This window comes from Callospermophilus lateralis, chromosome 3, assembly GCF_048772815.1.
Source record: "Callospermophilus lateralis isolate mCalLat2 chromosome 3, mCalLat2.hap1, whole genome shotgun sequence".
NCBI classification, from domain to species: domain Eukaryota; kingdom Metazoa; phylum Chordata; class Mammalia; order Rodentia; family Sciuridae; genus Callospermophilus; species Callospermophilus lateralis.
In genome coordinates, this window is record NC_135307.1 from 67,002,197 (window position 1) to 67,024,484 (window position 22,288).

At 40.6% G+C, this 22,288-nt stretch overlaps 1 protein-coding gene across 5 annotated transcripts in view; it reads right to left on the reverse strand.

Moving 5' to 3' along the window:
- Positions 1 to 22,288, reverse strand: part of Syne2 (spectrin repeat containing nuclear envelope protein 2) — a 336,103-nt gene that overhangs the window by 31,948 nt on the left and 281,867 nt on the right. For all 5 annotated transcript variants that reach the window (XM_077109148.1, XM_077109147.1, XM_076850387.2 and 2 more), the window contains 6 exons: positions 21,467 to 21,701; positions 19,060 to 19,254; positions 16,117 to 16,242; positions 9,096 to 9,251; positions 6,396 to 6,554; positions 5,020 to 5,186 (listed from right to left, as the gene is read on the reverse strand). In XM_077109148.1, the coding sequence (XP_076965263.1) occupies positions 5,020 to 5,186; positions 6,396 to 6,554; positions 9,096 to 9,251; positions 16,117 to 16,242; positions 19,060 to 19,254; positions 21,467 to 21,701 (1,038 nt within the window). The remainder of the gene's footprint in view (positions 1 to 5,019; positions 5,187 to 6,395; positions 6,555 to 9,095; positions 9,252 to 16,116; positions 16,243 to 19,059; positions 19,255 to 21,466; positions 21,702 to 22,288) is intronic.

Genomic DNA, 22,288 nt, shown 5'->3' on the forward strand with positions numbered 1-22,288 from the left:
GCTCCCTGACTCTTTGATAAGGTTATTTCAGGACACACAGACTTCAGGTTCTTGAAGGATTTTACAGAAGCTGAATACTTTATCAGTAGAGAAAAGATAGTCGTTTTGGGGTGAGCCTCTTCTCCTAGCTATGGTTATCATGGCCACGCTGAATGGACAGCACGTGTATGTGGATGGACCCAGGGTCATCATCTGGCATTTCAGTCCTCACGGCCCCCGGCCAGGGTGGGAAGGCACAGGGCTGTGGAGTTGGTCAGTGTGGAAACCAAGGCTCACGGAGCCACAGACCTGCGAGCAGGTGCAGGATTTCTGTCTCTTGGTGCAATATGGATTTAGTTCCCCAAATGTTTCCCAGACCAACCCAAGGCCACTCAGGGGCACACCTAAAATGTCCATTCTAGGCCCCAGTCAGATCTATGGAAACAGAAGCTCAGGGGCTCAGGGAGTGGGCCCTCCAGGGGATTCTGACCAATGTTCAAGTCTGAGAACCACTGCTTTCCATTAAACAGGATTCTACATTGAGTTCCAGGTTTCTTTTCTTTTTTTGGGGGGAAGGGTGCGCGTGGGTGTTGGGTGGGGGCAGCATGACGATCAGGAATTGAACTCAGGGGCACTCAACCACTGAGCCACATCCCCAGCCTTATTTTGTGTTTTATTTAGAGACAGGGTCTCACTGAGTTGCTACTGCTTTACTGTTGCTGAGGCTGGTTTTGAATTTGGAACCTCAGCCTCCTGAGCCACTGAGATTACAGGCGTGTACCACTGCACTCGGCTGAATTCCAGGTTTCAAAAATATTTCTGATATAATACTTTTAAAGCCAAGGCCTCCTAGTGGTGTAGTGGCACTTAACGTGTAATCCCAGTGACTCAGGAGGCTGAGGCAGGACCTTGGCTCTACCACTGGGCCCTTTTTATTTTGAGACAGGGTCTTACAAAGTTGCCCAAACTGGCCTTGCCATCCTCTTGCCTCAGCCTCCCAAGTCACTGGGATAACAGGTGTGCACCACCTCCAAATGCTCTCTCGATGCTTAGTGCAACAGCACGAACAGACCTTGGTTCTTATTCTTGTCCTGAGCAGAATTCTGACTGCTAACTACCTTCTCTGAGCTGTAGTTTCCTTCTTGTAAAATGAAGTATCATACTGAACTTGTAGTATTAAGGGCTAAAATGAAATAATGGTTGTGGGGAGCCTGGCAGTTATAAATAAACATTGTTTTTCTCCCCGTCCACTCCAAAAGGAGTCCAGCTGAGATGATCACCAATTTCATGTGGTTTGAAGGAATCCTGGACTCAATGCTTTATTAATTCTTTTGAAATTTGCTGAGGATGCATCCAAAAGAACAGGCTTTTTGTTCTCCACTTTTCCCCTCAGTGAATTATCCCCCTGGTTTAGTGACGTTTCAGACTTTTGAGTGCCATTTCAAACCTCAGAGTTTATTAAAGACTTCTAGTGAAAAATTTTAAAGTTATGAGGCCAAACACCTATGTAGGGTTCCCTCCCATGCATGTTCAAGTCTGAGAACCCCTGCTATCCAGAAGTAGCAGAACTCTACTTCTGGACGGGTGCACAAGGCTAACTGGTGTCCATGATCCCGTGGCTTTCAGTATACCCTGTGGGGCAGGTTCTTATTAGTCCTGTTCAAATGTCGACTTGGCTGCCTGGGTTCCCAACTCTTTCCTTCCCCCACAGCAATGCTCCCGTCCAACGCCCAGGATGCAGTCGGTGCTGGGGATCAGATGAGCTGACTCTATGTGAGGATGGCTCACCGTAGGTCCAAGCTTGCTGTCTGGATCCTTGACTCACTTGAAGGGTTCGCTCAGCTAAGAGCTCCTTACACTCCACCTGGCCCTTCTTTAATGGTAAAAGATGTTACTGTTCCCAAGTCCCTCAGCACCAGGCTCTCAATGTGTCCTACACATTTCAGTGTTTCCAACTGGAAGGGTCTGGGGTGGCAGGGAAGCAACACAACTGCCAGAGTTGAAATCCTGGTTTTGTCACGAGTTGGCTATATAACTCTGGGCAAGTTCTTTAACTTCAGCCCTCAGTTTCCTTATCTGTAAAATGGGATGATACCTACCCTTCAGAATTACAATGAAGTTTAAGTGAAATCATACAAAAAGAACATACTGTTAAGAATATAACTGGCAGCCAATATATTTACTATTTTTTCAGTTCCTTAAGTTTCCCAATTGCCGTTTCCAAAAGGACCAAAGAAACTTCTCCCACTGTATTCTTTCTTTCCCACCAAGCAATTAGTTGAAGACAGGCAGCCAAAGAAGCAGGGAGGATAGTAAAGAGCCTGTGAAAACTCCAAAGTGATATACCAGGAATGATTAAGAATCTTCAGGAAGTATTAGCTAGATTTTGCTCTGAATGACCCATGAACAGAGACAACATCATCACACCCTTGACTAATGCCACATGTCCAGGACAACTTAGGACATGAAGATGGTGATGGTAAAGAACATTCCTTCATTTCAACAAATATGTAAAGCACCATTCTTGATTCTGGTCAGATCCCTGGCCTCACAAGAGGAAAGACCTCTTATTACTAGACATAACCACGAGAATCCTCTTCCACTCAACAATTGTGCTATTGAATCTCAGAGTTTTCAGAGGGGTAAACAGTGAAAACCACCAGTCAATCATTGTTGGTTCCTGCATGCTACACCAGTCCTCTGCCAAATGCAGGACACACCATCACTCATCCACACAGCAGGGAGTGGCCTCTGACATAAGGAGTGCCACTGGACAAATTTGCAGATTTGGAAACTTCAAGTTTCCATGGTAAATAAGTAAGAAAGTCAGGAGTGGCTCAAAACCAAAGCCTTACCTAGGTTATAGCAATGGATTTCAGTAGGTGTATTTTTCAACAAGCTGTAGAAAGAAGTGAAATTCAGCCCAGCCTATGCTAGCAGCCAAATCACCCCGAGATACACCTTTAGGAGACCCACTATGGCTAAAAAATTCTTAAGTGACCCAGACCTTATTTAGCAGGCCAAGTCTTCAGTTGAGATTTAAAGTCTGTTCAGACTTAGCCTCATTGGAGCTTTCCAGCTTCATTTCCCGTGGGGCTTCTTGTCATCTCTCAAGTGGCGTCTGTGCTGCTGTACCCTGTACCTGTTGGCTCACAATGTACGTGTCTCCCTCGCTGCCTCTAGTCATGGTCAAGAGTCAACCCTTCCTCAGGACCGTCTGGGATCTCAGTCCTTCCATAAGATTCTTCCTAATCCCCACCCGCAGGAAGATGTGATCCCAGCTCTCAAACCCGCTGGGCTTTATAGCTGCTCAGATATCCACTCCCATTAATGTAATTGACTCATCTTACTTCCTGTCTGTAATTCTCATACCACTTAGCCCGTGGCTCTGCTGATTGAATCAGGCTCACTTATGACTTCCTGTAAACAGCAAGGCAAAGGATATGCCACATTATTAACAGTATTTTATTTTTATCACCCCTCACTTCTTCATGTACCTTCTAGGTTCTCCTGGATATTCCAGATTATATATGTGTTCAAAACACCTGAGCACACTGTTACACAAAACCCACGGCTGAGTGACTGTTCTCTGTATGACAGGCTGTAAAGGAATCTGGTTGGGGTTGATCTTTAAGAGAGAATTTAAAGATGGAGAGAAGACATTTAAAAACTCTGGGCATCACCATCATTTTGTGAGGGGAGAAATGATCAATTCTGTTTCTGATGAAATTGTACTGAAGAATATACTTTTTTTTTAATAAATATTTTTCAGATGTTAATGAACCTTTATTTTATTCATTTACTTATATGTGGTGCTGAGAATCGAACCCAGTGCCACACACATGCCAGGCAAGTTCGCTACCACTAAGCCCCAGCCCCAGCCCCAGCCCTGGAGAATATACTTTGATTTGTGGTCACAGCTGTGACTTCATCTGTACCTGAGGACAAGATGCTGTCCATAATCCAAAGCTGCATTCCCCAATGGACAAGATGCCCATTAGGAACTTGGCACACCCGTACGTACCCTTACAGAGGGTCCCTGCTGTGGGGACAGTCAAGGGCCCCAACCCAGTTTCTAGAAACCAGGCCTGTGTCCTGTCCTCTGAAATTTGCCACAGTGAGGCAGGAACAGTCATAATTTCATCTGGGGGAAACACAAATGCTAAAGCAGAGTCACAATTTCTGAATAATAGTTCCTCATGGGTCCCTTCCCAAATTAAGTTTCCAGCTCTCATTTAAAACTAACATGGCCTCATGGTGCATGCCTATAGTCCCCGCTACTTGGGAACCTGAGGTTGGAGGATCACTTGAGTCCACAGGTTCAAAACCAGTCTGGGCAACATAGTGAGACCTCCATCTCAAAAAGGGGCTGGGATTGTGGCTCAGTGATAGAGCACTTGCCTAGCACGTGTAAGGCACTGGGTTCGATCCTCAGCATCACATACAAATAAATAAATAAAATAAAGGTATTGTGTTCATCTATAACTAAAAAAATAAAAATAATTAAAAAAATAAAGGGGCCTGGGGGTGCAAATCAATGGTAGAACACTTGCCTAGCATGTGTGAAGCTCTGGGTTCAATTCAGCACCAGAGAAAAATAAAAATTAAGAATAAGTAAAATAGCCAGGTGTGGTGGTGCATGCCTATAATCCCAGCAGCTTGGAGACTGAGGCAGGAGGATTGTGAGTTCAAAGCTGCCACAGCAAAGGCAAGGCGCTAAGCAACTCAGTGAAACCCAGTCACTAAATAAAATACAAAAAAAGGGCTGGGGATGTGGCTCAGTGGTTGAGTGCACCTGCTGAATTCAATCTCCGTACCCCTCCCTACCAAGAAAAAAGAATAAGTAAAATAAAACTAATCTAATTTAAGTGAAAGTTTACTAAAATCACTTTCCTTTAATGCTTAAATTGGAATTTCTACTCATTCTTACCAAATGTCAATCTGTACATTTATAAATCTGCTAGATTACCTTAGAGGAAGACAGCACCCAGTTTTCCAGCTCTTTGAAGTAACCCCTGAACCTTTTTAAGCCATTCTCACCTTGATCCAATAACATCAAAAAGATGTTGCCAGCGATCGTTGATTTTGTTGAGCTTGTCATCGATCTCAGCTGCTCTTGTCTTGCTGCTGGCCTTGATCAACTGGTCGCCCATCTGCTTTAGCTGTAACTTGTTTTCACTGAACAAGTTTATTTCTTCCATGCAGTCCTGGCAAAGGCACCAAAAAAGTCTGCATTATCCCTGCAAACTCATTTCTGCTCCAGTCATAAACACACAGTTGCTGCTTAGAATCCTTTTAAAAATCAAAAAATTCTCAGGTCTGTTAACACAACTCAGCTGTGAAAGGCTAAAAACAAACCCGGCCCACCAGGCAAATGTGAAACGTATAAAGCAGCAGTTAGTTTGTCAATTCAATAGTCCCTCCGGTTGCTCGGTGGGGATTAGTGATCATTTCAAAATCAGGGGCTTCACTGCTGTTGGTCTCTCCCCTTTGGCAAAGTGATCACCTTATAATAACCCCTGGAGAGGGCTGGGGGTGTGGCTCAACGGGAGAGCGCTTATCTAGCATGAGTGAGGTCCTGGGTTCCATCCCCAGTGTTGCAGTAAAACAAAACAACCTCCAAAAACCCTTGAGAAACCAGTCCTGGTTTAGGGCCTGAAGGATGCTCGTGAGCTCCTTCTCTGGCCAAACTTCCTAACCAAGGGCAAGCAACTCCCCTCAGTACCATGTCCACCTACGATGGTCTCACACTCCCATCTCTCTGGAATCTTCTGTCAACTTTTCCCTCCAAAGGATCAAAAAAAAAAAAAAAAAAAAAAGTTACTGGAAACACACCCTAATGAAGCCAGATTTTAAGTTTAGGTAGTCAGTGTAGTTAGGTAAATCGGGTCTAATATCGAGTAAGATCTAAAATGGAGGCCATGTTGAGAATGAATTCCGGGAAAAGTTGAACAACTCTTGGAATGTTAATGAAGTCTAGGAAAAAGCCCAAGGCCAAAGCCCATCCCAAAGAAGTGTTAATGAACAGTAAACTTGAAGATGCTGACTCAGAAGGGCCCAGATTACTTCTTTGGTCCACCGGTGTCCCAACCCTTTGGGCCTTCCCACCTACATTCCATCACTGAGAATTATAAAAATGGGAAACAACCGCACTTCCACGGATTCCATCTTTTGGGTCCCCTTCTTCCTCCGGGAGAAGTCTTTTCTGCTCTCCTTTAATAAATTTCTAATTTCCACTCTGACCTTGCCTCGGCGTGCTACTCTGGTGTTATTCTTCAACATTGGGGAAGCAAGGACTCGTCACCGGTCAACAGCGGTAACACTAATACTTTTACCTCTTTGAGCCTGGCATCAGGAGGGCAGAGCAGTCCAAGGTCATCATAACCGCACCCACCTGGGCACCCCTGCTTACTTACCTTCTGCAACTTTTCAATCATTTCTTCAATGCTAATATCTGCTGTCTGTAGAACCTTGTTTTCCATCTGGACCAGCCACGCACACAACTCTTTATTTTTTTCATTGAACACGATCCATGAATTGAGTCTGTCTTCAATCTCCTGTTTGCGGGTAGCCACCTGGACATAAAAATGCATCTGGCAGCCGAGGAGAGCTACGAAAGCCCCTCCTGCTCTCTCCTCATCAAAAGGACTATGAATTTCATTCCTTCTAATCAGCATCTCTACACACTTAAATCTATTTCTTCCTTTTAAAACCTAGAGTTTAACAGCAACAGAAGTGTTTTATACCTTTAATAGCTAAAGTGACCAAATACTGCATTGCACCTGACTGAAAGGATTAAGCTGTATGCAATGCCTCTCTATTATTATCAGATTATATGAAAAATTAGAAATCAGAAAAGTTAGATAAATATCTTAAGCATCACCCGATTTCCACTGTTTCCTATTTTTCAATATGCATTTATTAACTACTTACTATAACTACTTACTTTAGCTATAGTAACTTTATGACCCAAATCCTTTCCTTTTAAAAAACCGATCAAGTCCTTATGCCTATAAGGCCAATGTCCTATTTAATTTGAAAATTAATTATAATCCAGATCATGATATAAATTACACATCTGTAATGCAAATGGACCAGAAAAATTGCAGTCCCCGAAATGTTCAAATGTTTAAACAAAGCAAAACAACACACAGAACGGTGCACGTCATTCATTTAATCCACCGTCCCATTATACACTGTAGTTTTGGGATGGAAACCATGGAAATATCACCAAAAACTGGTTTGCCACAGGCTGACCTCCCAACAGCCACTGCTCCATTATGAATAAGTGGCCCCTAAACTGACATCAGCAATCTCCTTACACTGAAATTTATTATCTAAATAAATTTACATTTAGATAATGAAAATTAGCTTCATTAAATGGTCAGAAGTATTTCTTTTTTAGGTCTTCAAATAATCTTTAAAATCTTAAGAGTTAAAAGCAGATAGCTAAGTTCTTTTAGCAAAGTTTTAACACCTTGCTTTATAGACCAGGAAATGAAGGTTGAACTCTCTGGGATTTTTCTTACTATGTACAAAAAAACAAAAAAACAAAAAAACCAAAACAACAATAAAAAACCCCCTGCTCTTTTCAGACACAGGGAGGCAAAAATACCAAATGCTGGACATCCTACCCAGACTAACCTGTTAAAAAGGCTTGAAAATCTACACTTTAAAAAAGCAAGCTTTTGGTTTCCATTCCTGGGGCATCTATTTATCTTAGCTTTTAAAACTCTTGGCATTTTGAACAGTGTCCCGATTGACTTCATAATGGTAACAATTAAGAACATCTGGACCCCAGTCTTTGTGTCTAACTTTTCAAATACTTTTCACATATTCTAAACATTCTTTTACAGAAAAACTAAATTAAAAAAAAAAAAACTTACAAGAACATTTGAAATTAGGGCACATTGTGATTATCAAACACTAAAATCAAGGAGTTTTTGATATTTAATTCACAAAAAAATGAGATTAAAGATTTTCTTTTCCTTAGAATTACATGTTCTCAAAACAAAGATCTTTAAAGGCTATTTGAACACTTTAACCCCATTCCTGTCACAATGGTAAACTGTGTACTACCCCAACGACAGTCCCCTTCCTGATAAGTAGAAGGGGGCCCCCTGAGAGACAGAACAGCAGTTGGCCACTTCTGTAACAGTGGTCCCTTCACCTCTGAATATAGCCCTCATTGCTCTAAGATTTTTTTTAATGTTTTTTTTTTCTCTCCTCTCCCCTCTCCCCCTCCCTAACAATATTGGGGAGACAGTGTTCTCCTTTCTTTCCCCTAGTTAATTTCCTTTGAACACACCTACTAGAGGAAGGAGATGCCAGCGGTGGATCTGGGAAGTGAATATCTCCCAAATTAACAAGTATTTCTTAACAGGCCAACAGGGCGCCCTGGGACCCCCTACCAGAGCACACCTGGAATGTAACCTTTCAAGAGTTCCTTTAAAAGGACCCTGTCCCTCCAAATCGAGAGGGTCACAGTCTTTGGGACAAAAGTCCCCTGTGTTTCTTCTTTGCTAACAAAGCAATAAACCTTTTTTTCTTTTTCTCAAAACCGTGTCCTCATTAAATTGGTATTGATTGGCATTGGGGACAGGGACCAAGCTTTTGGTTACACTTCTTTTAGAGAGTTTAAAAAAACTAACTCCTTGAAATAAATCTGCGATTTCTTGTGAATGCAGAGTTCTCCAATGAACACTCCCACGCCTGCAGACACTAGGTGAGACTCCCCTGTTAGGCCCAGAAGGGACATTGCAGTAAGACCCGAGGGAGACCTCTTCTAATACACCAAATTAGAAGTGCTGGGACACCAAGCAGAGAGCAGAGGCCACACATCTGCTCATGGCTGCAATTCTCCCTGCTTAAGGTGATTAAAAAACAAAACAAAACTCTTAAACGGTGAGCAAACTTGCAGCATTTAGTCTCCTGAAACAAAAGGGTCAAATCTGTTAAACCCTGCTGCTGCCTTCTAAAGGAACAGCAGCCGGCCAGGGGACCCGCTGAAAAAGGGCCTCTTGTTCAATGAAAATTAACCTCCTTTCTACTTTGCTGGCCTTCAGGACATTTCGATCAACTCCCAAGCAGCCGTACCCCGCAGTTGACTGACTTACTCTTAGGCAGAGGTCCTCCCATTGTCTGTGCAAATGCTCTATCTGTTCCTTCAAAACCATCACGTCCTCGGAGAGAATGTGCCGGGTTAAGTCGCCCTTCATGGTGTGAAGTTCTTGCAAGTTCTGAGTCCAGTTAGTCAGAGACTTCTCTAGTTCCTGCATTAAACACAAGAGGGTGTGTGTGTGTGTGTGTGTGTGTGTGTGTGTGTGTGTGTGTGTGTGTGTGTGTGTGTGTGTGTGTGTAGCCTTCAACTCAAGCTGCTGTTGTTTCCAAACCTGTAGGCTAATCCTTTGATTAGACTCTGGGGGAGGGGAGGCGGGGGAAGGGGAGGGGCCGGCAGAATTAGAAACAGCCCCGCGGGCTCCGCAGTCTTGGTTGGCCAGCACTTCACCACCTTTCACTCAAAGGAATGCTCTCTCTGGCCTTCCTTCTCAATTCCTCAGGTAGTTCAGATTTTTATATCATGCATCCTATTTTAAAGTCATGCACGTCTTTATCCTTACTTAGAGAGCAGTATATTGGAGTCTAATAACAATTTTGCACACATTTTTAATTCGAAAACTGTTACAGATAGGTAACAGTGTGATTTCCTGCTTTTAGATTGCTGCTTACTGTTGTTGTCAAATAATGACAATTTCTGTTCAAAGGAAATTATTTCTGGCTAACTTTCTAAATGAATATAAAATGGAAGAAAGCATGAATTCTTTGCTAATAACTGACAGAGATTAGTTAGATAATTTCCTCTGGCCATAGAAACTTCTATTCTTTATATCTCTATTTACCTTTTATTTTATATCTATGTTACTATTTTTGTGGTTCTGGGGATCAAAGCCAGGCCTCACACATGCTAGGCAAGCACTCAACCACTGAGCTATACCTTCGACCGGTATCTATCTCTGAAAATGAAGGGTTTTTCAAATTAAAACTCTGAATTCTTGGGCTGAGGTTGTAACTCAGTGGTAGAGCGCTCGCCTTGCAAGTGGAAGGCACTGGGTTCGAGCCTCAGCACCACATAAAAATAAAATAAAGGTATTGTGTCCATCTACAACTAAATAAAAATTAAAAAACAAACTCTGGATTCTAGAATTGAATCAAGAAAATTACTTTCATCATAAAGAAGGTCAAAGGAAACAGTAAGCCTTTAATAAACAAAAATTAAAAAACACTTTAAGCCTTTAAATAAAAATTAAAAAACAAACTCTGAATTCTAGAATTGAATCAAGAAAATTACTTTCATCATAAAGAAGGTCAAAGGAAACAGTAAGTAAGGACAAGAGTCCTTTAGGTTTTTCTTGTGCAGGGCACATTTTAAGGGTCACCATTCCTATCACTAGGAATCTGAAAGAAGGTCCTATGTCATTTACATCAGAAATCAGTCTGAAGGGTGGCCACAATAAAAAAAAAGTCTTAATTCTGATTGACTTTTAGAATTCTAGAAGTTACACTGGCATGCCTTCGTAACTCACCAATAAAAATTACATTTAGTAAAATGCGCTGGGGAATTCTTTTTAATGACTGTGTGCAGATGAAGAAACAGTACCTTCATCAGAGAGAATAAATGTTTTAGACTCATGTGTCTGCAGTGGAACACCACGAATGGCTTGCACAACATAAAAGGGGCAACTCACTCACTGAGGTGCACCACTCACCAAGTTAAAGGGCTTCACTGAGTTTCCCAATTGGGTGCTAGGAAGCTCAACCTGTCCAGTCCTCTGCTCAGAGGCCCAGCTCTGATGCCTGCAGAGTAGGCAGGTGTTTTTTATTCACCCAGATTTAATTCAATTCTTGTGATACCTACAATTGAAAGGTATACCCAGCGGCTCAGGAGGCTAAGGCTGGAGGATCAGGAGTTGAAAGCCATCCTCAGCAATTTAAGGAAGCCCTAACCAACTCAGAGAGACTTGTCTCTAAATAAAACATAGAAAAGGGATGTGGATGTGGTTTAGTGGTTAAGTGCCCCTGGGATCAAACTCTGGTACCAAAAAAAAACCACACACAAAAAAACAAAAAAAGGAAAAGGACTGGACTCCCCCCACAACCCGCACACTTTGGGTGGTGCTGGGAATTGAGCCCAGAGCTTCTTTCACACTAAGGAAGGGCTCTACCACTGAGCTATACTCCCAGCCCAAGATATAGGACTTTTGAATATGGACAATCCTATGATTTTAAATAAGTATTGTCAAATTGTGTCCTCAAATGGATGATTATATCTGTTTCTCCACATACTTTTTGGTGTTGAGTTTTATATATTGGGGGACAAGTTTAATATGTAGAAATGATAACTAATGATTTTTGAAGTTTTCCCCCTGGTAATGGGGATTGAACCTAGGGGCACTATATTATTGAGCTACATCCTCAGCCTTTTTTCTTTTCAAAGAGGGTCTCCAAAATTGCTGAGGCTGGCCTTAAACTTGCATCCTGAGTTGCTGGAATTATAGTTGTGTGCCACCATGCCCAGCATACTTTCTGAATTTCAAACCATGTGACTATATTACATATTCAAAAATAATTTAAAAATTAATATCACCCCTAGGACTAAAATTTTATAAACACAGATATCTAGCAATTTTCAAAATAGTATGATTAGGCTATATACGAAAAACTTATAAAGAAATCCTATATAGGTTGAATATCCCTTATTCTTGAGACCAAGAAGTATCTCAGACTTCAGAGTGATTTTGGATTTTGGAACATTTGCACAGCCTTTACTGGTTGAATATCCATCCCTAATTTGAAATGCTCTGGTAAACATCAACATGGCTCTCAAAGTTTTCAATTTGGGGGCATATTTGGATATTTGGATCAGAGATGCTCAAACTGTGTGTGTGTGTGTGTGTGTGTGTGTGTGTACGAGTATGTGGTCATATAAATTATTCTATACATCAATGTGGCTATAATGAGAATGCAATTTTATGAGGAAGACAGTAAAGCTCAAAGTGGTCAAGTGGCTAGTGTATCTCCCATGAGACAGTCAGGGATGGCACACACTGTCCTAGACAGGCTTCAGGTTACTTGGAACCTTTTTGGAATATGGTCAGGGGTTGAATGAATTCAATACTTTTTGCCTCTGCCTGATTCTTTCCTTTGATAAATAGGATGCTAAATGTAGGGACATTGAAAAGACTCTGCTGGAAACTGAGCAATGTGGTACTTAGGAAAAGGTTTTCATTTCCCATTCTGCACAGGTTTTAGACTTTATGGAATCAATTTCCTGGGGATGAACTAAGAAAGTGATTCTGGGTTCTTTCATTTGTTACTAATTTGTTCTCTCATTTTGAGTCTAAACCTAATGTAAAGATGGCAAAAACTTTGACAATTAGCTATATATGCTTTACAGAAGTATGGGTGAACAGCAAATATACTTAATGGTGAAATATTAGAATTGTTTTCTTTTGGTGAGCATGGAGGCACCCACATGTAATCCCAGTGGCTCAGGAAGGAGTCTGAGGCAGGAGGATTTCAAGTTCAAAGCCAGCCTCAGCAACTTAGTGAGGCACTTAGCAAATAAGTGAGACCCTGTCTCTAAATAACATGTTTAAAAAAAAGGGATGGGGATGTTGCTCAGTGGTGGAGCACCCCGGGTTCAATCCTCATTTCAAAAAAAAAAAAATTTTTTTTTTAAAAAACATCAGGACTGACACAAAGGAGCCAGCTATCAGTGTTTCTCTTCAATATTATTCCAGAGGCACTGGCCAGGAAAGGAAGTAGAAACACAATATGAGAATTAGAAGAAACAGCTGGGTATGGTGGCACATGCCTGTAATCCCACCAGCTTGGGAGGCCGAGGCAGGAAGATCACAAGTTCAAAGCCAGCCTCAGCAATGGTGAGATGCCAAGCAACTCAGTGAGACCCTGTCTCTAAATGAAATATGAAATAGGGCTGGGGATGTGGCTCAATGGTCGAGTGCCCCCAAGTCCAATCCCCAGTACAAAAAAAAAAAAAAAAAATTAAAAGAAACAAAAAAAAGTTTTTGTCATTATTCATAGATAATGATTATCTTTAGAGAGAATCAAAAGACTATGTGGGCTAATTATTGGAATTAACAAGAAAATTTAAAAAGGTGGTTGAACATTAGGTAAATATACAAAGATTATATTTCTGCACTCCATCAATGATCATGGAGGGACTGGGAATGTAACTTGGTGGTAGAGCATTTGCCTATCACATGCGAAGCCCTGGGTTCAATCCCCAATACCTCAAAAAGGAAAAAAAAAAAAATCAGAAAATAGAGAAAAGCAGTATTTAATAGCTTTAAAAATACCAAGAAATATATCTAGCAAAAGGTATACAATACTGCATAAAGAAAATTAAAAAACATTGAAAAATCATTAAATATGAGCAAAAAAGGGGACAAATATGCCATATTCATAAACAGGAATGCTCAATGGCAAAATGATATTATTTGCTACAAATTAGTCTATTTACTCATTGCAATTCCATTGAAACTCTTATCAAAAATTTTCAATTTGACAAGCTGCTTCTAAAAGTTATGACAGGGCTGCGGGTATGGGTATAGCTAAGTGGTAGTGAAGTACTTGTTTAGCATGCTTGAGGGCCCTAGATTTGATCCCCAGCACTCTGTATCCACCTCACACACACAAAAAGCCATGAAAGATCAAAGGCCCACAGACATCCATTCTTATGAATGTGGAAGAACAGGTGTGGGTATACATCTCACCTAAAATGAAGATTTTTTTTTTAATTATAAAGCATAGCAATCAAGATAGATTGATATTAAATACAAAGAAATAGACCATAAAACATAGTAGAGAAGTGGAAAACAAATCACACATATATTTAGTAAATTTGATTTTTAACACTGGACCATTCAATAAACAGGTGCCAGGATAATACAGATATATGAAAAAATAAATCCTCACTTAAAACATATTCCAAAATCAAGTCTTCAACAAATAAAGAGGTGAATGTATAAAGCAAAATTTGAAAACTTTCAGAAGGAAATATATTTTATGATGTAAGCATAGAGATTTCCCAAAGGAGAAAAGAACATAAATCACATAGGAAAATATTAATAAATTCATCTACAATTAAAATAACACAAAATCTTTTGTTCAGCTAGTGACACAAGAACAAGTAGAAAACCAAGCTCCTTGACAGAAGAAGACATTTAGAATGCATATACTCAACAGAGGAGTAGTGTATTAAGAATAAAAAAGCAGCTGGGTGCTGGGGCGCACGCCTATGATCCCAGCAGCTTGGGAGGCTGAAAGAAAAGAATCACAAGTTCAAAGCCAGCCTCAGCAAAAGCAAGGTGCTAAGCAACTCAGTGAGACCCTGTCTATAAATAAAATGCAAAATAGGGCTGGGGATGTGGCTCAGTGGTTGAGTGCTGTTGAGTTCAATCCCTGGTATCTCCCCCCCCAAAAAAGAATAAAAAAGCAGCTTGTTCAAATCAATAAGATGAGGATAAATAACCCAACACAAAAATGAGTAAAAATATAAATAGGTCAGGCATGGTGGTGCATGCCTGTCATCCCAGCAACTTGGGAGGCTGAGACAGGAGGATTGAAAGTTTGAGGTCAGCCTCAGCAATTTAGCAAGACCCTAAGCAACATAGTGTCTCAACGTAAAAAATAAAATGGGCTAGTAAACTATAAAGAGATGCAATCTCACACCTATCAGACTATCAAAAGTTAAAAATAAAAATCTGACCATCCCTAATGATTGGAGAAGGAAAACACAAATTCATACTATACATTAGGGAGAAGGAGGGAGCTATAGTTATCATACTGGTGACTTAAAAAAAATCATAAGGGAAAAAATTTATTTATGTTATATACTATGGTGCCACTTATTGAAACCCAGAGAGCCATACTTCTGTATTTCATTGAGAAGGACAACTATGCATTAAAATGATAAAGGAATGAATAAGAATGACAAATGCCAAAATTAGGATTGGGATGCATACCTTTGAGGAAGAAAAGTACATGGGAGCTTAAATTGTATTGGTAATGTTTTAATTTTTAGCTGAGTAATAGTCATATGGGAGGAGGATCCTTATTTCTGGCACAGTTTCAAGTATTAAACAGCTCATGCCAGGAGTGGGGGTGCACACCTGTAATCTCAGCAACTTTGGAGGATGAAGCAGGAGGATTGAGAGTTTGAGGTTAGCCTCAGCAACTTAGCAAGACTGTCTCAATAAAAAATGAAAAGGGCTGGAGATGTGACCCTGGTTAAGTGCCCCTGGGTTCAATCCCCAGTACCAAAACCAAAAATGGCAACCCATTAATACCTATTTTTTTCAGCGTAAAAAATTAAAAGGCATTGATTCTGGTAGGCATTCCATGTTTTTTAAACACCAAACTGCAGACAAGAAAGAGATGCAGGGGCTGGGGATATGGCTCAGTTGGTACAGCACTTGCCTTGCATAGACAGGCCCTGGGTTCAATCCCCAGCACCAAAAGATTGGGGGCAGGGGAGAGAGAGAGATGCAGGAAGTTCCTGACTTGGGAATTTTATAGTCCAAATTCCTATCCATAAGCTTGTGCCTTGCCTTCTGCAAAGACTTAAAATATCCAGGAATGTGGATATTTGCCAGTGTGGTCAATTAGGCATAGTAGCACAATTTGGTTTAAAAGAATTTTAGGAAAATGTTATACTTGAGTAAAAAACTCAACATACTGGTTTTAAAAATGAATTCTTCAGTTGTACTAATTTCAAAGACAAGGTCATTTGATAAGGGAATAGCTTTTAAAGTAATCCCAGAGGCCACATCTTATATTACAGAGGAGCAACAACAGAAAGAGGATCTGGAAGAGAAAATCCCTAAGATCCCAAGAATAGATTTTTGCAAAAACTTTCCCTGTCTTCATATGATGATTGCAAAAATCACCAATTTTAATACCTTCAGAGCCCAGAATGTGATGTTAGAAGACAGGGAAAATCTTCTTTGACTGAATGTGAAACTCAGTTTCAACATGGAAATAAAGTCAAGCAAACACCCCAGGAGCTCCAAGAACAGCTAAATGATTATCCCAACCACTGTTAGACTTCAGTACCTTAGTCAGCTCTCTTTCTCTGTGGAGGTCCTCATGAAGTTCTGGAAGAGGATCTTTACTTTGTGCTTTTAAAACTTGCAGCCTGCTTTTCAGCTCCTTGATTTTCTTTTCACACTGGTCCCAGGTCTATTTAAAAACAGTATTTAAATTGGATAAGTACTTGGTTCTTAAGAAACAATTGTACAAATAAAATAGCTCATTTAATCCACATAGTCTTTGTGTGTGTGTGTGTGTGTGTGTGTGTGTGTGTGTGTGTGTGTATGTGTTGGTACCAGGGATTGAACCCAGAGGTCTTTAACCACTGAGCCTCATCCCCAACCCTTTTTAAAATTTTATTTAGAGACAGGGTCTTGCTGATTTGCTTAGGGCCTCGCTAGGTGGCTGCAGCTGGCTTTGAACTCGCAATCCTCCTGGCTCAGCCTCCTAAGCTGCTGGGATTGTAGGTGTGCACCACCATGCCCGGTTCTTGTGTGTTTTTATAAATCACATTGCAGCCTGGTTCCTTGTCTTGAGTAGACTGTTCTAAAGGAGCAGAGGGGACATCAATATGACTTGACATGGCCTTTGCAGTTTTACCAGTGGCTCATTTGGATTGAAATCTCTCTTCCTCCCTGCTTGTCTTTGTCATCTACCTAACCTTCCTTTTGAGTTTCGGAGAAGTCTAGATCTAAAAAGCTACTGTAAGGATGAACTTCTAGCATCCAGTCTTAGGCATATGCTGTTGATAGCACCACCAAGCAAAAAAAACTCAGCCCTTTCCTCGTCCTCTAATGTCACCCCTCTGCTGGCTCTCTGCTTCTTCCAATGCCTGGTTGTAGCAACCCCTTTACATTCAACTTCCCTTTTCTGTTCTCATTACTTCCCTGACTGCCACTTTCTCTACAGTGCTTTGCAGTTTTACAAAGCTTTTCAAACTTCAGCAACTCATGGGAGTTATGACCTTAGGACACAGGGTAAATATTAACAAACTTAAAATGAGACTCAGAGAATACCGACTGACCCACGGAGAAGGGGTTAAAAGCCTAGCCTAGTACTGACCATCTCTTTTCCTTAGATCTCACATACTGAGCAAATAGAAACCTGCATTTTCAAGTTCAGGGTATTTATACTGGGCTCATTAGGTTGTTTCTATTTCTTAGGTTAGTAAAAGTAAACAAACATACAATGAAACACCATTCCGTTTCTCAGTACAACTGCTACCTAAATATACTCAGGGTGACCCAAATCTAGGGAACCCTACCACCTAAGGGGAGGCCATTTGTCTAGCAGCATCTACTTCCTGGTACTCAACTAGGAAGAAAGCAAAGAGAGAAGCAGAACTGTGAGTCCCAGCCGCTCCCACCAAACCTTTATTTTCCCTTACCATCATGCTTTACAAATAAAGCAGATGGTCACCCAGAGATTGCTAGCTTATGAATTTCACATAAAATCCACATACCACTTAAAATTCAGACACTTCATCCAAAGGAGAAATGCTTAGGCCCAAACTCAGCACAGTTATACTTAATTTGAAAAGGTGCCCCTGACAAGCTTGGTTATCTAGTATCAGTGCACACAACTGATTAGAGGAGAGTGGGCCATAAGGAGTAGGGAAACTCAGAGATGGGAATAATAAAAAAAAATAGCTTACTATTCAGAAAAGAGAAAGAAAAATCATAAAAATTATATCTGAACTTAAAGAGCATCTAAGTTTTGGGTCATAGGTTCAAACCAGCTCAAGTCCTTGAGAATACCATGGTATTTTGGCAAAACAACAATTTTTCTACTAAAGATTCAAAATAAAATATTTCGGAACAGGGAGTGGTGGCATATGCCTATAATTGCAGTTATTTGAGAGGCTGAGGCAGGATGAACACAAATTGGGGTCAGCCTGGACAACTTAGAGAAAAGAGTTGGTGGCGAACATTTCAATTCTTTTTTTTTTTTTGTACCAGGGAATGAACCCAGAGGCACTTAACCGGTGAATCACATCCCAGCCCCTTTTATATTTTATTTAGAGACAGAGTCTAGCTAAGTTGCTTAGGGCCTTGCTAAATTGCTGGGGCTGACTTTGCAATCCTCCTGCCTTAGTCTCCTGTGCCATTTGGGATTATAGGCATGTGCCACGGTGCCCGGCTGGAACATTTCAATTCTTAAGTGTGCAGTCATAAATTAACTGGTATCTGGAAAATTCACTTATGTGGAAAAGAGTATTCTCTGATCACAGCAGAAAAATGTAGTGTCAGCCAGGTGTGGTGGTACATGCCTATAATCCCAGCGGTTTGGGAGGCTGAGGCAAAAGGATCACGAGTTTAAAGCCAGCCTCAGAAAAAGCAAGGCACTAAGCAACTCAGTGAAACCCTGATATAAAATACAAATCAGGGCTAGGGGCTGGGATTGTGGCTCAGTGGTAGAGCGCTTGCCTAGCATGTGTGAGGCACTGGGTTCAATCCTCAGCACCACATAAATAAATAAATAAAATAATTATGTTGATCTACAACTAAAAATAAAAAAACAACAGCAGCAACAACTACAAAAAAAAGGGGGCTGGGGATGTGGCTCAGTAGTTGAGTGCCCGAGTTCAATCCTCAGCACTCAAAAAAAAAAAAAAAGTACAGTTTTTGTGTTTATTTCATATATTTTACCCCAGGATAGACCATTGTATAAAATGTTAGCTTTGTGTGTTAAATTTCTACCAAAAATGATTGTTTCATACTTCATAAATGTAAATATCTTACTAGAGCCTTAACTAATTATATACTTATCACTAAGCTTTTTCAGGGTTATATTATTATTTTACTATTATGAAGTAACTAGTATAACTCACAGGTGAGTAGAATTTGAGTTCCATTGGAAAACTCACAACATTAGATTTCCTAGAGTCACTCCCATCTTCACACGGCAAATAAAAATCTTACATAGAGTACTTGAACACCATGAATGTATGAATACATGGTGGTTTACCTCTATGATGCTTTGGAGATGCTTAATCATCTGTGCTAGATGGAGCTCCGTGTCCTTCCAGTTGTTCTGAAGCTGTCTGATTCTCTTGTTCATGGACTCTTTTGCTTCCAGGTTAGGTGTGTTCAGTAATTTCTCCCCAGCTTCCAAGGTTAGTGCATAGGTGGTTTGCCATCTCTGAAAATGGATTTCTTTATTCTAAAAAGAAAAAAAAATATTGATTTCAATCACTGATGTGATACAAATGTGATGGTGTGTGTTTGTCTAGATTTCCTTCAAAGCACTTCTTTTCTTCCTTCCTTCTCCTCCTCCTCTCTCTTGCTCTCCCTTCCTCTGTTACTCCCCACTCCTTGCTGGTACCAGAGATTGAACCCGGAGGCACTTTACCACTGAGTACATTCCCAGCCCTTTTTATTGTTTATTATTTTTTTTTATTTTCAGATAGGGTCTTACTAAGTTGCTTAGGTCCTTGTTAAGTTGCTGAGGCTGGTCTTGAACTTGCAATTTTCCTGTCTCAGCTTTCTGGGTACCTGGGATTATAGGTGTGCATCATGGTGCTTGACTTGAAAGCTTTTCTTAAATGTTAAATTAAGACACAGACTAAACAAATCTGGTCAATATGGGCAGCATGCACGAGCACTTACACATGTATACATGGGCTCTTAGTCACTTCCAAAGCTAATGTTTTACTTCGAGTAGACAGCACACTACCAAGGAAGATGTTCTTAAAATAATTTCCAAGCTTTAGTAAGAGGTAACATTCTTAGTGTAATGATGGAAAGGGACATTTAAAATATATGCTTCATAGAATAAAAGCTTATAAAGGTAAATGGATCTAAGTATATTAAGAAAATGATTTATTATTAGACCTGAAATTATCATTCGTACTATTTATCACCATGGCAATCCAGAAGAGTAGAATGGGCATATCATCTTGAACAAATGTAAAAGAGGACAGAATAAAAGAGGTTTTAAAAAAAACAAAACACTTCAAGATTATTACACAAACGTATATTAATACATGCACTAAAAGGACACTTTAAAACAATTCTACCTGAACATCACAAAGGCTTTTCTTTAGTAAGGATGTAAATTAGCTATTTATAATACAGAAATGAAGTAAAAATTTTTAATTGATTCATGGTTCTGAAAGAATTTGCTTTCATGGGAAAAATTTTGATAGCTTTTATCTTTCCAAATATGACTTCCATCATCCTCAAATTTCTCATCTAGGACATAAAGTAGACATTTCCAAGACAGAAGCTGATAAACAACAATGAGCATCGATTTACGTACAAAGGTGTTTCTGGGAAGACTTGAGATCATTCAGACCCACAGGAGCAGCAGGAAAGAAGAGAAACTGACTCCAAGAACACACCCAGTCCCCCCAGATCTTCCAGTCACTCAGCCACCTGGTCTTCCTCTTCCCTGACTCGGTCTCCAGCCCCAAACCAGAGTCATCCTGGACTGCATTTTTCTTTACTTGCCACATTCAAACTGTTAGTGAATTTTGTAAACTCTATCTACAAAAATAGCCCTTTAAAAAAAAAAAAAACTCCACTCAGATGGCTCTTGTCTTAACTATCATAACAACTCTCCAAGACTACAGGCACAGCTTCCAACTGGTATGGCAAACTGTTTTTTTCTCATAAAATAATCACAACACTCCCAATCCCACAAGCTCTTCTGGAACCTTGCCACTGTTCATCACATGGTGGTTCCTTTGTTTCCTCCTCTTTCCATCTCCCACACCTACCCTGTACTAGGGATTGAACCCAGGGGCACTCTACCACTGAGCTATATCCCTGGCCCTTTTTTATTTTCTATTTTGAGATAGTTGTCTAGGCTGGCCTTGAACTTGCAATACTCCTGCTTCCCTAGTTGCTCAAATAACAGGTGTGTGCCACTGTGTCAGGCACTATCCACCCATCTTTGCTTCCAGCTTCATCCCATGGCTCAAGAAAGCCTTCTATTTCTATGGTTATTATTACTGTTTTTTGGTGCTGAAGATTAAACCCAAGGGTGCTCTACCACTAAAGCACATTCTCAGCCCTTTTTATTTTTTAATTTGAGGAAGGGTCCAATTAAGTTGCTTAGGTCCTTGCAAAGTTGGTAAGACTAGCTTTGAACTTGAGGTCCTCCTGCTTCAGCCTCCCAAATCGCTGGGAATATAGGTATTACCATTGGCCCTGGATGAGCCTTGCTATTCTAGAAGAACAGGTAAATTGGAGTTTCTAATCCTACAAGGCTAGACCAGGCAGTGGACTGTGGTGTCTACATCCTGCTGGCTTCCCATTGAGCAGAGCACAATTGGACTGTGACACTGGAGAAAATACAAAACTTTAGATGAATGAACATTTAGCAAATGATGACTACCTCATGTTTCTCACACTGCTGCTGCATGCATTACCTTTAGCTCATGGATCAGACTTCTGATTTGGTAGAGGCTGTAGCAATCCTGATCCTTTACTGCGGACAGCATGTGGTTAGTGTTGGTGAGGAAGCGGAACAAGTCCTCCATGGAGGAGGTGAAGTATAGCCACTGCCTCACCAGCTGGTCAATGTCACTCTTCCTCTGCCGAATGCCTTGGGCAGCACTCTGCCAGTGGTCCGTCAGATTTGAGAATTCCAAAACAAATTCTGGTCTGGGAAAAATAGATTGTTAGAGATTCTTGACGTGAACACACAGGAAAGAATAACTGTCAGTGAATCATAGAAACTCAGATTTGCTATTTGTATGTACAATTTGCATCAAACAACTTGTTAAAATTTGAGCCCCATTCAACTTAAACCTAAGGGGAAGCTTTAGAAGAGGCAATGTGTGGTTGGCAAAAAGCGTTTAGCAGAAGATAATTTGCATATAATTGGTGTTTTGCCAGCATACACAACAATTTCCTTAAACAAACTGAGCAGTGTTAACATATATTATGCCACATGCTGCCTAGAAATCTTGGAGTTGGCATCGAAAGGAAACAAATGAACAGGCAGGTACCTTGTGGTGCTACTGATTATTGGAAGTTGTACTTGAATTTTAAGAATAAAGAGCCTGCCACATGAGCCAGCTACAGGAAGAGTTCAGTTATAGTCAGTAGACTGGCCATGGGGGCTCTGCTCAGCTAGACCAGCACTGGCCCTAACCCCAGGCGGTCAGCCTGGATAGAAGTCCCTTCTTTAACAACTATGACATAGTTTCTTATTAGAAACAGAAGCATTTAAAAACTTATTTTGAAAT